Below are 17,285 nucleotides of genomic sequence, written 5' to 3'. Positions count from 1 at the left end.
TTATGTCACATGTTTCCTGATGGCATACCATAGATCATTTATGGGGTAATTTTTTTATTGATTGAGATTAATATATCATAAATATAATTACCTGAATAAATAAGCTTTCCAATGATTTATGTTTATTAAAACAGGACAGTATCCAGCCTTGATAAAACTATTTGGAAGTCTGCAATTTGGAAATAATCTAATTATTAAAAAAGCAAAAAACATAAATATTAAAGTTTTCCTAATTAAGTTCTTAACAACAAAATGAACAATAAAGTTTACAAAATGTCTGATTTGAACATGATCTTTACATAATATTCAAATTATTTTTGGCATACATGAAAAGTTTGATGATTTTGACTGATTGTTGGCTATTCCTACCAAACGTACACATGCAACTTAAAGAAATAGCTCACCCAAAATTGAACATTTGTTCACTATTACCTCAACTACAATTGGTTTCAAACATTTAAGAGTGTCTTTATTCTGTTGAACATTAAAGAAGATATTTTGAAGAATGCTGAAAACCTGTAACCATTGACTTCCACAGTATTTGTTTATCCTACTATGGAAGTAAAGGGTTATGGAAGTAAATGGTTATAGGTTGCCTTCAAAACACTTTTTTTCTGTTATGATTGTCTTTCTTCTGTTGAACATAAAAGAAGATATTTCCAAGTAACGGTTGAGTAAATGAAACAGAATTGTCATTTTTGGGTGAACAATGCCCCTTTAAGACAAGTTTTGTGGTGCAGGCAGGGACAGAATTAACCAATAAGCCAGGTAAGCAACCACTTAGGGCCCTGGAGAATTAGGGGCCCCTGACCAATGCCAAGAAGCCTATATAAATCATATAGCTCTTTTGTACATTTTCTATCGTACATTGTAAAATCTGTCTATAACTGTTAAGATCTTAATGTTATTTTTTTTGTTTTTCAAAACCTATAGGGCCCCCATGAATAATGAAACATTCCTTCCATACTGCACATGCGCAATGTGTGAGTGCAGCGCTTCAATCAAATACACTACCTGCCATTGTTGCAAACCTGGTGACTTTTCAGACCCACTATTACCAAATTTTCAAAAAATTGACTGGCAAAAGTTTTTAGGTGTTACTGGAGATTTGTAGAGACTGTTATGAATCCGTGCTGTTCCTAATGTTACTCTTCACGACAAGCTGCGGGTGATGCTGTCGGTCTTTCCCCTGCCTCAGAGCACCCAAGGCTGCACAGTGCCACACAGCCGTCTCTCACAACTTCAGCATTGAGAGCAGATCATTCCTCTGCCTACAGACATTAAATGTTTTAGCATTTCGAGCATGAGGTATTTGGAATAGTCAAACCGATCTGCTTCACCAATGTTTTAAATGTATTAATTTAAATGAATCGTTTATTATTTTCTTGCTGTTATTAATGATACCAGTCAGCCAGCGATCCGAGTAGAGGCAGGTAAAGTGTGCAAGAGTGAGAATTTTGAGAACATTGGGTAAAAGAAAAATAGAAATTTGACAAACAATGAAACGCAGCTTCATCCGCAATCGTGCTGTCTGCCCGATACATTATTAGTGAATTTATTGCTTTTTAATGTACATTAGGAAGGTGTATGTATGTATGTATATATATATATATATATATATATATATATATATATATATATATATATATATATATATATACACATATACACATATTTATATATATATATATATATATACACACACACACACACACATATATATATATATATATATATATATATATATATATATATATATATATATATATATATATACATACATTGTACAAAGTGAACTGTGCGTTTTGTCAATATTCTTGACTTACATTCACCTTCTCTCGTCCTCCTGTGAGCTCGATCCCTCTCGCGCTCCCTCCGCTGGCTCTGGAGAGACTCTGTCCCTGTCTCTGTGTCCAGACCATCTCGACTGCTCACCGCATTAGCACTACAACACACACAAACGAAGGGAAGTCTTTATTATACACTCTCGAAAGTATGAGTCACCAAAACTTGGCCACATAAGTCAAGCTTCATATTCAGATTTCATATGAATTGTTAAGATTTATAGACATGCATGTTCAACAGCTGTCACTAGTTATTCCAAAGCTGAAAATAAAGAGCATGGGAAAAAAGAAGTTAGGACTAGCTGGGATTAATTGAACCAAAAAACATGCTAAAAATGTGTTGTAGCCTATTTTTTTCTCAGACAAAGAGATTTTAAAATGGATACATTCAGAAGCAACCAAAACTAACTTTTTTGTCTTTGACCCAAAAATACACTGACTGTTAAACTATTTAGCCAGACAGAAAATGAGCTGCAAATATGATTTCAGAAACATTTATATGCAATTAGTTGAGAATTTATTGGTTTTCCTTAATTCCTTTATTAAACAGAGCAGCAAAACATTGCAAATAAACAAGTTTTCCGTCAAGTTTTAATATTTTTTCCCTCTTTTTCAATTTGTTTTATATAATATATGATCACTGGATCATATTGAATTCTGGATATACAAAAAAAGCCCTTATGACAAACACTCGAAACTCTTCTTAGTCAAAACGCTTAGCCACAGAACAGAGAATGTGATCTGGGAAAGCATTTGAAATTATTATTACCTACATTGAATTTCATCGCCAACAGATATTTCATTGTTAGGGGTGTGTGATTTACAGCTGTGCATTTTCTGCAGCTGTCACTAGTTATTCAGTGCTGAAAATATAAAGCTGAAAAAAGAGAATGAACTTCAGTCCGAGAGTTTCAAGTCCTGCAGGGCTGTGGTCGAGGAATAAAAGTTTTTACACTGCAAAAAAAAAATGCTTTTCTTACTTAGTTTTTTAATCATGTTTTAATCATGTCCAAATATCTAAAAATTCTTAAATCAAGAAGCACTTTCTAGACAAGTAAAGCATTATTTTGTTTTCAGAAATTGAATAAATCAAAATTAAAGATGCTGTATGTAAGTTTTTGACTCTTTTAAAGCATAAAAATACCATTTTATGTTAGCAGATATTTGAGAAACATGCCAAGTGAGCAATCTTGTTTATCTGAAAAACAATGCTGAAGTCAGATATTCTGCTTTGAAAATGTGAGTTACATGCTGGAACGCTGTCTTTGTTTTGGTTCTTTTAACCCACCCAATGTCACTTAAACCAATTCTATTTCAGCAGCACAGGTTGCCTTGTTGAAAAACTGCGTATTTCATTTATTCATTCAGAAAGGCTCTCAAAGCATGCATCAGTGACCAAAATGTGACCTCCGGTTGACAGTAGCAGACTCCAAAATTAGATGCAGATTCCACATTACGTTATTAATTAGCAAAAAATAAAAATATTCTGAAAGGTAAACATTAGATGAGCAGGTTACATGTCCTAACAACACGCTACATGACAAGATTTGCAGTGATAGGGTATTTGGCTGTTTGCACCAGATAAAACACGACAGAAATTTAAATACAGCCATTGAGAAGCGCAGAATATGCACTTACTCAAGAAATGGTAAGGTTTCTAATCCAATTGATGCATATTAAACCTTTTTAACTTTATTGAATATAGATGCTGAATCACTAATATATGTTGGTTTTGAGTCTCAGTTCTACGGTTCAATTTTAAACAGTTTATTTTATTTTCAAGATCTAAGGTAAACTGCTTTCAATAGTACGACGATAAATGTTTTGTAAAATGGCATTCAAACTCACATTGTTAGCATTTAACACTGAATAAAGCACATGAGGTGTACCTGAGGTGATCACTGTCAGTTTTCTGTTGTTCACCTGTGAGAAATGGAAGCCATTTCTAATATATCGATTTGAGGTGTTCATAAGAACAAAAACTACTGGAGAATATTTCTTCTATCACATGCCGTTGTTTTTATTTAGAACATGATTTAAATCAGCCTTTAGGCTCGATCGTCAAACTCGTTCCTTTTGGTCCACAGTCTGGCAACCTGCCCTTGAGTTTGTTTTGATCCAGGAATGCAATACCTAGTTTAACCACTGGGTCTAAAACTTACATACTGCACCTCTAAGTGAGTTTTCCATTTAAAACAAGCACGTCTGCCAATGGGGTAAGCAAAATGATATTGTTTTTGCTTTAAAATAAGATTATTTATTGATTATTATTGCTTATACACCATTAGCAGATTATTTAGCTCGTTTTAAGGAAAAAACTCACTTAACTGTTGACTTTTTATTTCTGAAAACAAGAAAAAAAACAAGAAAATGCTAATTGATTCAAGAGTTTTTAGATATTTGGTCTAGAAACAAAACAAACAATATATAAGAAGAGCAGTTTTTGCAGTGTAGGGTTAAATGTCTATTCACTGTTAACAATTTCTATAATTTGCACAATGTTTAACTATAATATGAACTTTATTTTATTGGACACTCTCAGAAATAAAGGTACGAGAGCTGTCACTGGGGAGACACCATTTGTAACTAAAGTATCCTTATTAATACCTCAAGGGTACATATTAATACCTAGAAAGTACAAAGGTGTACCTCTTGAAATGTTTTAGATACTAACATATACCTTTGAGATACCAATATGGGCCCTTTAAGTACAAATGTGTACCTTTTGAAAATGTACCACCCCAGTGAAAGCTCTTGTACCTTTATTTCCGAGAGTGTAGGACAGTTATGCAGTATGTTACTGTATTTTAAAGTTGCTTTCTGAATGACTGTATTAAAGATATACGTTCAATTCTGTAAATACATATGCAAAAGGATACATGGTGCTGTAAAAGTAAATACAGTTATTTTTCTGTAATTGATTAACTGTAACGCCTGTTTCACACCGCAAGCGTCAGCGGCGCGTGAGCAGAGCGTGAGCAGCGCGTGTGTTTTCGGCGTCCATGTTAACAGATTAGAGCTTTCATACCGCACGCAGCAGCAGCGCGTCAGAGCGAGGCGTGAGCGTCGCCGAAGCAGCAGTGCAGCGATAGTTTCGGCGCTGGGTCTATTTTTGACGCGCTGCTCACGCTCAATTAAAGTGACAGTGCATTGATAATGACCAAAACACATTGAATGACAGTAAAAAGTAGCAATTTTACCCAATTAATGCGTTAATAATGTCAAATGGTTTATATATAGTCATTCAAATGAACTTAAAACGATTAAAAACGGCAACAAACATTTATTTAGGCCCGAACTACAAAACCAAATGTAAAACAATTTTAGTATCAGTTTTGCTTAAGTTGCACACTAGTGTTGTAGGAGAGGGGAAATAGAATATTTACGGGATTTGTAGTCCATAGCAAAGTGTATTGTGGGTAGTGTAGTTCGACACGCATGCTGGATTATGTGAGCTCGCTGTGTTCTGTGCAGCTGAGCAGAGCAAGAAAGTTTTAATCGGCTTTGTTTTATGTTCACTCGAGTTATTCCTACCGGGAGCTGTTTGCTCCGTGAATCTGACAACACGAAAATAAGTAAAAGAATGGCATGCATTGGTTACTTTTGTCCGTCTCATCCTCTGCACCAGCATGAATTAACGAGCTGTTATTCTGCCGCTGGACATCACTGAAGCGGAGAAAGTAACACTAGTTTGATCATGTATAAATATCATTATAACTATATTGTATAAATATGATAACTAGGTCTACAGCAACCTGATAATCAAAAAACAAATGACACGATATCACAGGCGATTGTCTTCTGACTGTAGACACTTCTCATATAAGTTAGATTGAGAAGCATACAGTACTATTTGATCTATAAAATTTGTAAAATAAACATTTGCAGGTTAAAGAAACAGCATAGGGGGGCTTTGGTGCAGATGAAAAGTTTAAAAAGTGTATTTGTATATAGAGAGACATGGGTAACTAAATAGAATAGACAGAGATAGGTTGATCTCTGCAGCAGCTGCCGAAGAGCTGCGCGCTGCAGACGCAGCTGGTGTGAAAGGCAAACGCCTGCATGCTGCTACTGCTCGACATACGCGCTGCTCATGCTCTGCTCACGCGCCGCTGATGCTTGCGGTGTGAAACAGGCGTAAGTTACCAGTGAACTGCTGACAGTATATTACTGTGAATTCTGCAGAAAATTGTTAACAGTGTATGCTCACAGTGAAGTCATTTTTCATCTAGTTCCTCTGTGATTAAGTTTGTACTCCTGTATGTCTGATTTCGACAGACTAAATAGAAAAAATGACTTGTCAAAAAGCTAGGGCTGTTACGTCATTGCAGGAACCAATGGTAATTTAAAAAACGTTTAATCAAAAAAGCAAATGTTTGATTTGGCAAAATGAGCTCAAAAACTAACTTTGCCTGATTTTGTATTATTTGATTATGTTGACTTCAAATCAGTTTGTTCTTAGATTTTGCTTGCAGGTTTAAAATTGGGAAAGCAATGCAGTATGGTTTTGCCAAAGGCCTGTTATTCTATCCAAGTGGGTAAAGTGACTTTGCTCAAAGCAGAAAAGAAACATAAGGTCGGTGAGAACAGTTTACAGTGACAATACACAACGTAAACATGCTCACACATGATAATACAGATGCAATCAATTTGGTATGGTTATTCTGGGGGATTTTCTCAAACACACAAAACAAAAACAAAAAGCTGTATGACTAGAGGAAGAAAATAATGTTAATTACCAGACTATAACTTATATAATTACCAGATTATATTTACGCAAAAATGAAACCACTTTTATTCTGAACTTTACTTACTAACACATATTAGGTGATTATAAATGCTTTCATATTTCAAACTATTGCTGACAAATTGGTGAAACCGAGTGTTTTGAAGAATAGTTGCACAGAATAAAAATTAAAAATTAAAATGAATTTGTATTTTGGAGCTGAACTGAGAATTTTAATCATTAAATGATTGTAGTTATGAACATGCCTGACAAGATTTTCTGGTATGAAAGCATTTGTGACAATGAATGGAATTTTAAAATGTGTGTACGTGTCTTCTGCAGGTCATGGTAAACATGCATGATAGTTGTTGCTTTTTTGCTCACAAAAATGAAATTAAACAGAACACATTTTAAAGTAGAGAATTAAAATGTAAATCTATTTTACACTAAAAATCCCTTTTCATCCTTGACAGTACAAACAAAAGACAAAAACAGACAGTAATTGCACAGTATGTATTTAGTACAGTCTAAGGGAATTATTCCTGTTACCTGCTTTGCATAATTCTTTTAATAAACCGAACACTGAAAAGATGCAAATACAGCCAACTTCCTCATAGGATAGTGATTAATAGCAGGATTATTTATATCCTTTTTACCCTTTGTGTTTTTTGCTTTTCCAATTGTGTTTTTCCCCTTTAAGTGTTATTTCCCAAAGTGCATTTTTCCTGACATAGATTTTGACAGTTTTTCTAATTTATAGTATAATGTAAAAGTAGTGTCTTTGATAAATGAAATGTCTTCTTTATGATTTTAAGTTTTGCAATTTCCTCTGCTTTTCAAAACAGTTTCTATAATTTATTATAACATAGAAAGAACAATCAATAAGACTTGCGAATATCATTGTTGACATCTGAAATCTATTTACACTTATGGAAAACATATTGAAATATTATGGTTATTTTTACATTTTTTAACCAAACAAATAAGCAATACATTATTTTGAGACATGAGATTAAATATATTGACACCAATCTCTAGAATTTATACCCAACCCAAGCTTACTTGTCTTGCTTTTACATACCAAAGAGATAATAAAAATGTGAACCTACATTTCCACCCCTAACAGCTTAATGTCTCTCTCTGCTGGTTGAAATCTGTTATTTCACATAAATACAGGTCACTTAAAGTACACTAATGAAATCACAATAATCCATTCATTACAGCTGTGGATATCAAAGGGCAGGATGGGACTAAAAATAGTCACCAGCTCAAACAATCACCACAGACACAGTTTTGCATTTTCAACATATTATGCACATATTCAGTATTTTGTCCATGTAAAATGTAAATATTTATGGAAAATAAATATTATTCAAATTTTTTCCATTTTAAAAGACAAATTAACTAAATTAAGTAGATGTTAATTAATTAATAAATTGTGATTTATTCTATCATAAAACTAGACTGAGAAACTACCCATTTTTTAGGCTGTGAAATGCTAATATTCAAAAAAGGTAATGATTCCCGCTCAAGTAATTGCTTCGCACTGTCTTTGTTTTTTCTTTCTCTTACATTATACGGGCTGTGAAATGCCTAAAGCATTGCGTAGACATTTACAACATAGCTTTAGTAAGAATTAAATCAACATAGATGTCAACATAGATAACGTTCCATCTAAATTGTAATCTAATTATACATATAGACATTTACTGCTTCCATTTACATATGATTATTTAAATTCCACTATATATATAACTATATATATATATATATATAACTATATATATATATATATATATATATATATATATATATATATATATATATATATATATATATATATATATAATAAGCAAAAAAAAAAAGTGAAATTCAATATAAACTGGACAAAATGGTGACGGAATCTTTGGGTGAACTATCGCTTTCATTTTCTCCCATGTAATCTAACATAACTCAAAAAGGAGGACAAAGGAATTTATATTAGTTTGGCTGTTTAAGGAATTTTAATAAAAAATTAATTGTTCCCAAATAGTTATAAGCATCCTAAATGCAATAACAACAGCAACAACAACAACAGAAATTTATTTTATTCCTCATTGGTATTTCTTCTCTTCTATAAGTGAGTATCTGGTATTATACAGGAGAAAGCAGGCAGACGGTCGATTTAGTCCTGGGGGAGATGAGGGGCAGCTGTGTCACCCTGCAGAGCCCACGGGGCAACAGAGACGGGTGCTTTTAATGTCTACTAATCCGGATTAACTGCTCAAGGGACGGCAGAAAACACACTCTCCTCACCCTACCAAATGTATGCAGCAAGACCGATAAATAATGCACAGCACAAAGGGAGCAGCCAGGGGATAACATTTGGCTACTTACTGATGCTTACAGTGAAGCTTTTATAATGGAAATGAGGGAGAATTCTTATGGGAGAAGCATACTAGCGGGAATTCATATGAATTTCAAGCAAAGCCGGTTGGTAGTCTGTTGGAGAAATGATGAAGGGAAAGGAAAAACATTGTGAAAAACGCTGCCTGTGGTATACTCCGCCACAAGATGGCGCTAGACACTATAGAAAACAAGTAGACTAGAGGAGACTGAGAAGAACACACACAAAAAAACAGTCCCGAAAGTCAAACATTAGATAAAGAAATTGCATAGAGTTTCACAGAGTGAACAGGTGCAACAAAAATCTACAAAGTAAGGCCGTTGTAACATCGGCCTGAAGCACGCTAATCTAAATTTAGCCTTCCAACATCTTCAATAAGAACAAAGGGAATATTTAATCTGTCTGTTTGCAGTAGAAGAATAACATTACCAGCTCTGCGGCAATGCTCAACTCTTAAAGGGTTCTTCTCACGGATAAAGCAATGAGAAAGACATATCAGAGGACAAGCAAATCTGGACAATGAGAAAAGGGTCTGATTCGTTTATTGGATCGGCTCGTTTAGTAACAATCAGTTCGTTTATACTGAAGGATTTGCAACCTTAACAACCTTAACAACTTCCTTAACAACCTTAAAAATTTCCCCATGCAGAATAGCAAAATAGCAGAGACATACAGATAGATAGATAGACAGACAGATAGACAGACATATAAATAGACATGTATGGATGTATGGATGGATGGATGGATGGATGGATGGATGGATGGATGGATGGATAGCGGATTTTTACAACTGAGAGAATGACAGATGGATTTATAAACGGAACAATAAAAAGCAAAAAGCAACAACAGAGATTTATGAACAGACAGACATATAGACAGATTTATACAAGAGATAGATTATTGAACAGAACAAAAGACAGACATATTTATAAACAGAACAGCAGAGCGTTAGAATAGAATATAGACAGGAAGACAGTTAAAACAAAAGACAGACAAGCAGATAGAATAATACAGAACAGCAAAAAAGACAGACCGAATGACAGACAGCAAAAACAACAGACAGACGAGCAGATTCATGGACAGAAAGACAGTTAAAACAACAGACAGAACAACAGACAGATGGACTAATTAAAATGACAGACAGAATGACAGACAGTAAAAACAACAGACAGAACAACAGACAGACGAGCAGAATCATAAACAGAAAGACAGTTAAAACAACAGTCGGAAAAAATGATGAACAGAACAATAAACAGAATGACAAACAGACAGACAAGTTAGAATGACTGACAGCACAAACAACAGACAGGCAATTAGACTCATAGACAGAACGACAGATAAAACAACAGTCAGAAAGACTGATAAGCAGAACAATGGACAGAACAACAGGCAGACAGACAGATTACAATGACAGACAGGCAGACAGACAGATTACAATGACAGACAGAATGACAGACAGCAAAAACAACAGACAGAACAACAGACAGATGAGCAGAATCATACACAAAGACAGTTAAAACAACAGTCAGAAAGAATGATAAACATAACAATAGACCCACCAACAGACAGATTAAAAAAATGACAGACAGAATATCATACAGCAAAAACAACAGACAGACCAGCAGATAGAATGATAGACAGAAAGGCAAAAAGACAATAAAAACAACAGACAGAATGACAACAGACACATTACAACAGACAGAGTGACAAAGAAACAGACAGAACTACAGACAGATTATCAGAATCATAACGGTTAAAACAATGAGGAAAAAATGACAAGCAGAACAATGGAACAAACAACAGACAAACAGACCCACGAATTACAATGACAGAGAGAAATGACAGACCGCTAAATCAACAGACAGAACAAAAGACCGACAAGCAGAATCATAGACAAAGACGGTTAAAACAACAGTCAGAAAGAATGATAAGCAGAACAATGGACAGACAGACAAACAGATAGACAGACAGACAGACAAATTACAATGACAGACAGAATGACAGACAGACAAGCAGAATCATAAACAGAAAGACCGTTAAAACAACAGGCAGAAAGAATTATAAACAGACAAACAAACAGACAGACAGAAAGACAGGCAGACAGACAGAGATTACAATAATAGACAGAATGACAGACATCAAAAACAACTGACAGACTAGCAGATATAATGATAGACAGAATGACAAACAGCAAAAACAACAGACAGAACAACTAACAGACAAGCTGAACCATAGACAGACTAGCAGATAAAATGAGACAAAGGCAAAAAAAGACAGTTAAAACAACAGGCAGAATGACAACAGACAATTTACAATGACAGACAGAATGTCAGACAGCAAAAACAACAGACAGACGAGCGGAACCATAGACAGAAAGACTGATAAAAACAACAGTGGGAAACAATAAGCAGAACAATGGACAGAATGACAACAGACAGAGTGATGACAGAATGAACAGACAGAAAAAACAGATAGAATGATTGACAGAATGAGAGTTAAAACAACAGACAGACAGACAAGCAGATATAATGATACGCAGAAAGACTTTTTCACCATTAAGGTCATATCTGGTGTTTTCCCTAAAAATGTGAATTATTTTGCAGGCAGCTACTGTATATGTACAACTGGTTGAGCAACTGACCGTATTTATGCAGGCAAATCAAACAGCAGAGTGAACTTTATGAGGCAAACGTGTGTGTGTGCTATTAGACTGCAGCAGAAGAGACAGGCGCTGGGATTGGACTATGATTCACACATGTGGCTCCCGGAAGGACAAGCATGAGATTTTTCCTCCAGCTGGATAACAGACATCTGCTACTGCTGTGAATGTGGTCAGGAACTCAGAACAAATCAAATCAGTGGTTTTGTAATGCTTGTCAAGTGTTTATGTTCTCATTCATACGGTCGCAGATGTATTTGTATGGTTATTAAAAAATACAATGTATATACATCTAATAAATATGTAAGTCTTACTAGAACTTAAACGGCATTTTTGTGCTTAAAATTTGTATCAATTTATCAATTAAAATGTATTGATATTTCATAGGCCTTAAAAATATATTATAACTACAACAGACCTATTAAACAGCTCAAAATGTGATAATATTCATGATTTAATAACTGACCTTGAAAGAATGCATTGCTGTTGAACAGTTCAAAAGCATCGGGTGATTCGGTTTTTGTTTGTTTGACAAATATTGGAGCACCTATATGGTATTCTGTGAAATATTTTATTAAAAATCTTAATTTAAAAAATCTAGTAAAAATGTAATTTAATATTGTAACAGGAAAGCAATTTCCAATCTAATTTACACAAATGTTCAGTGCATTCATTCATATTTGCCACAAGAGCCTTAAAAATCATTTTAACATGCTGTTTGTATGATTTGGGTTCTCAAAGGGCCATGAAACCCCCCTCTTTCGGTTCAAATCTAGCTCAGAATTTTTTCAAAAAATGCTTCATGATGGCTTCATGAACGCTGTTAGCAGAGGGAGGAGTGGGCGTGGCCGGCAGAGCAGGGGGAAAAGAGGGGAGCGAACAACTGTTGTAAGGTGGCTCACAAAATGAGACACAAACTGTGAGGATTTTATAGTTTAAACTCATGATTTTAAAGTTTACCCCTGATTTTACAGTTTACAAAGTTAAAATGCAAAGAAATCACAGTCATTCAATAATTTCAAATACACATAACCACAATTTGTTATATCATTATAAAGATAATAGTGTTTATATAAACAGTATTAATGAGGAGGACTTCTCTCCACCTCATTCCTTAGGTCTAAATGCAGACACAGTGGATAGCAGTGCAGCAGGTCTCTTGCCCTATCTCTTCCAAATATTAACCCTACAGGCTATGTGTCTGAATGGTAATGAACTCAACTGATAAAGGACAAACTCCGCCATTCTCCAATTCTCGTACAGCTTTCTCAACGCTTGCTGCAAACTAATAGCTTTACTGTATCGGCCCTGACAAAACCATGGAGGAAAACATGCAACAAACACAGTTGATCATGAAAACAAACATACGACCTGTCTCACCCAGTGATTGGGTCTCACATTTTGGCAGGTCTGGCTTGCCTTTGGAAAGCAAGTGCTCTTTTGAATAATTAAGACGCAGGGTCCTCTCATAGGATAAGAAATCTCTGCTATGTATAATAATGAGAAACCAATGCGTCATCACTCCACAAGCAGATTTGCGCTACGTCACCGATTTTTAACCCGGAAGATGAAATTAGCTGACAAAAGCTTAAAACTATCCAGTTTTCTCCACAATTAAAGCTAACAGGTGCTAATGTTGTCTTAACTGATGCTCAACACACACACACACACACACACATTTGTTTAAAAAAAGTACTCGAGGGTCTCTTTAACTTTTAACATTGATTTATAAATTTTCTCTTTTTTTCAGGACTCTTTGATGATATAAAATCTAACAGAACAAAATCTATTTTAAAAGAAAATTGCAGGCGACGCAGTGGCGCACTAGGTAGTGCTGTCACCTCACAGCAAGAAGGTCGCTGGTTTGATGTTCTCCCTGCGTTCGTGTGGGTTTCCTCCGGGTGCTCCGGTTTCCCCCACAATCCAAAGACATGCGGTACAGGTGAATTGGGTAGGCTAAATTGTCCGTAGTGTATGAGTGTGTGTGGATGTTCCTCAGAGATGGGTTGCAGCTGGAAGGGCATCTGCTGCGTAAAAATATACTGAATAAGTTGGCGGTTCATTCCGCTGTGACAACCCCGGATTAATAAAGGGACTAAGCCGAAAAGAAAATGAATGAATGAAGAAAATTGCATGAAATAATAATAATCAATGGGTTTTCTGTCACTTAATTGCCTTTTTAGTTAGTTTTGGTTAATTTAACAGATCTTTGATTAAAAAAACGTCTCGCATAACAAAAACATCTGATTGGAAGAGCATATTTGAAAATGAGAAGTGTAATGACATATAACATCTTTGTGCTTTAGGCATCCTGAGTCCGAGTCCCAGCTCCTGGACCTTTCCCAATCCTCTCCCCCTCTTACTCTGACTTCACTTCCTGTCTACATACTCTCTTATCATAATAAAGGACAAAAAAATGCCAAAAAATACATCTAAAATAAAAATTAAAACCGAACTGTGCATGAACATTTCTGAAAACTATATGAAGTCATGGTGAATATCTTGAACCTTTGAACTAGATTTACACATTTCATCATCTTTATTTCTCACAAACCCATTTATAACAGTTATAATAGAATATATGTCCTTATCAGACCTCACTGTTTACGACATTACTAAAAAGTAAGTAATAAACAAGGATTTGTCAGACAAACTATTTGCATGGTGTTACTCACTGGAAAGAGGGGGGTCTGGAATCTCCAATCCCTCCGGTTCTCTCCAAAGGGGGCAGCAGCTCTTTGTGGCTCTCTGTGCACTGAGATCCCCCATCCGAGTGTGTGCCTTCAGCCAACACCAACTACAGCCAAACACACACACAATTACTCACAAAGGCATCAGGAAGAAACTCTCCAGACCAACTACTTGCCTTGCATTAATAAGCAGACCAGCAAGAGAAGAGAAGAGAGTGCATTTGTTTATGCAGACAGAAAGGCAGGCAAGTCAGTTCACTTGGCTGGCTTCTTGGTAAAGCCCTTGGGCAACCATTTCAACATATTTTCAAATCAGCAATAAAATATGACCACAACGGTGTCATAAATGATGCATACTTTTCTCAAATCGCACTATTTTTAGATTCATTTCAAGTAAACATTTCTATAGTGGTCTGACGATGGATCCTCACTCCATTAGAACCAAAAAAAGAGGCCTGATGATGTGGTAAAGTGCTTTCATGATCCAAATTATAACCGGTAGATGTGGTTACCTAAGGCTATACCCATAAAAACACTCTATTCTTCATATTCTCTGCACAAATCAATGATGAAACCTTGCAGTGGGGCCGAAACCCAGCGCACCGTGGAATTTAAAGCAGTGATCATGTTATAGTGCACTGAAGGTCTCCGTGTTTGGACAGCAGGCGGTGGAGCACATATTTTAGAGCAGCAGAGCTCAATGTCATCTATCTCAGCATGTCTGTGCAGCTCTCTGCAGCTGGAGGCTCACTGCAGTCCACTAACCTGTATTTTGCGCCTCACACCAGCTCTACGAGGCATTACAGGTAGACAAGTGATCATCAGATTAATTACAGCTTAGGCATTAAAATCAACAGTAAATATTTAAACCTGCCAAAAGCGTGTCAAATAGACAGTTTCATTTAAAACGTATTTCAGTTTAGCTATCGACATGAAAAAAAAAATGTCATGACCTTAATTTATCCATCTGGATGTTCAGACATATGGTTGTTCATACTGGCTAAGGTATTTTAGAATGGCCAAACAACATTTTAGATGTTGTGCAATGTGGTCAGCTCTCTGGTTTGTCCATTTTTGTTATCACATGATCTGTTAAAACAACATCATATGATTTTCTGATGCTCATGCTGTAATTTATTGTATGGAAATCATAGATATATATATGTATATATACTAGATATGGCATACAGACCCTGAGCATGCGTCAACAGTGTCGCCTCATTGGTACAGTGCTCCGAGGACAAATGTCATTCAACCGCACTAGTCAGGACCAAAGCCAATGTGAAGATGCTGGATTTTAGTGCTGTGTACGGGTGTAGAAGTGAGCAAACAAAAGAAAACAAAGCGAAAAGGCATCACATTTCATAGGTAAGATTTTGTTTTTTATGTTTTTGTATGTTACGAACTTACACAACAAACTTGTACCAACTTGTATTATTGTCAGCTATGTGAACGAGTTGTTCATATTGAAGATTGATTCACAAACGAATCGCTCCCCTCCGTTGAGATAAGAAGTGAAAGCGGGAGAGGGGGTGTGTTGTGTTTCAGAACATGGATTAGATCAAATTTAACAGGAAGGGAGGATAATACATATACATGCACACAAACACATGCTCTTTGTCAGCAATGTCCGTGCAGTCACTAATTCCTCGATGTAGAAAAGTGATGTAAAACTATAATTTTCGTAATTAAAAAAAATAATAATAAAATTGCATACTGAACACTGGGAAAACTCCTGATCATAGAAATAAGTATATATGTGTTTATCTCTGGCTCTGGATGGCCACAGTCCTCCACTGCACCTTGATTCTATATTAATTTCAAAGGAGTGCTACCCTGTACTAAAATGGCGGCTATATCGACGCATTCCTTCCAATAGACAACAATAGGCTAAATGGCATCTAATGTAAATATCTATGTATGGAAATAAATATGTTTCCACTGCAGCTTATACAGTACTGTCCTACAATCTACCATTGTGTAAAAACAAAGCTGAAAATTGTGTGCTGATATTTTAGCTAACGGTGTCACCCAGCGGTCAAAAACGTAGACATATTTACTACATTTCCACATTTACAAAGGTAACATATTGAAGTGTTAACATCAGTATATATGTGAAAAGTCCAGTAAGGGTGTCAGTGCACATTAGGTTATAAATAGAGTCAATCTTATTATTAATGGAGTGAAAAATTCCATTTTTCTTTTTGATATTTGGTGCCAGTTTATGAGGAAGTGATCCTTTTGTTCTCTTTGACTTTGACTTTGACGATGCTTTACTCTCAAATGTTTTATGCGTATAAGTCTAATTTGCATCTGAAACATATCTACTTTAGATGTTTGATGGCAAAGGGGTCATTCAGAAGCCAGGCTACAGTGTTTGAATTCAATTTGTTTGATTCATTAAAAAGAACCTGTTCATAAGTCTTTTGATGAAGTGTTTTTTCAAGAATCCGACGATACCAGTTGCGCTTTGTTTGATTAACTCACTAAAAAGAACCACTCTGAAAAAACAAACCAGCCTTGGAGGCCAGCTTTTATCTCAGCATGACTGATACCCTGATATTTTGCAATGTCACAATCTGTTCAAAACTGTGAGGAGTGCTCCATCCGTCTCACTTACCCAGGCCACAACTCTGCCGTTGAAGCAGGGCAGCTTGGCATTATCGTCGGAGATTTCTTCTTTGACGACTCTGCGGGAGAAAACACAAGCTGTTAGAGACTCTGTGAGACCAGTACCCAGGACTGCACACCAGTGTTCCCATCTATTTGCAAAAGCTGAGGCATACTGAAAAGCATGTCACGCTCAAACAGCGGAATTTTCCACTTAGCTCTCAACTGCGGGCAGCTCATGATGAGAATGCTGAACGGCCCTGTTGACCGACCACTCTGTTTAAAACGACTTCGTTTTACAACCGGACCTCATTAGTACCTCATGCACATTCCACATAACCTACTAAAAGTGCTGCAAACAGTGGTTTAG

At 35.8% G+C, this 17,285-nt stretch overlaps 1 protein-coding gene and 1 long non-coding RNA gene across 8 annotated transcripts in view; one reads left to right on the top strand and one right to left on the bottom strand.

Moving 5' to 3' along the window:
- dvl1a (dishevelled segment polarity protein 1a) overlaps positions 1-17,285 on the bottom strand; it is an 88,963-nt gene that overhangs the window by 41,492 nt on the left and 30,186 nt on the right. For 4 of the 7 annotated variants that reach the window (XM_087307360.1, XM_087307361.1, XM_087307364.1 and 1 more), the window contains exons 2-4: positions 16,926-16,995; positions 14,291-14,412; positions 1,827-1,945 (exon numbers count right to left, since the gene is read on the bottom strand). In XM_087307360.1, the coding sequence (XP_087163486.1) occupies positions 1,827-1,945; positions 14,291-14,412; positions 16,926-16,995 (311 nt within the window). The remainder of the gene's footprint in view (positions 1-1,826; positions 1,946-14,290; positions 14,413-16,925; positions 16,996-17,285) is intronic. The other 3 variants (XM_087307362.1, XM_087307363.1, XM_087307366.1) reach the window with 1 other exon arrangement.
- LOC147838240 (uncharacterized) lies at positions 2,202-8,190 on the top strand. The gene is made up of 3 exons (XR_015523740.1): positions 2,202-3,609; positions 3,701-4,771; positions 5,980-8,190. It is a non-coding gene; the product is annotated as an uncharacterized LOC147838240 (long non-coding RNA).

This window comes from Danio rerio, chromosome 23 (genome assembly GCF_052040795.2).
Source record: "Danio rerio strain M-AB ecotype USA chromosome 23, GRCz13ab, whole genome shotgun sequence".
Classification (NCBI taxonomy): Eukaryota; Metazoa; Chordata; class Actinopteri; order Cypriniformes; family Danionidae; genus Danio; species Danio rerio.
Note: the sequence above shows the minus strand (reverse complement) of the source record. Positions and strands in the feature narration are given on the sequence as shown.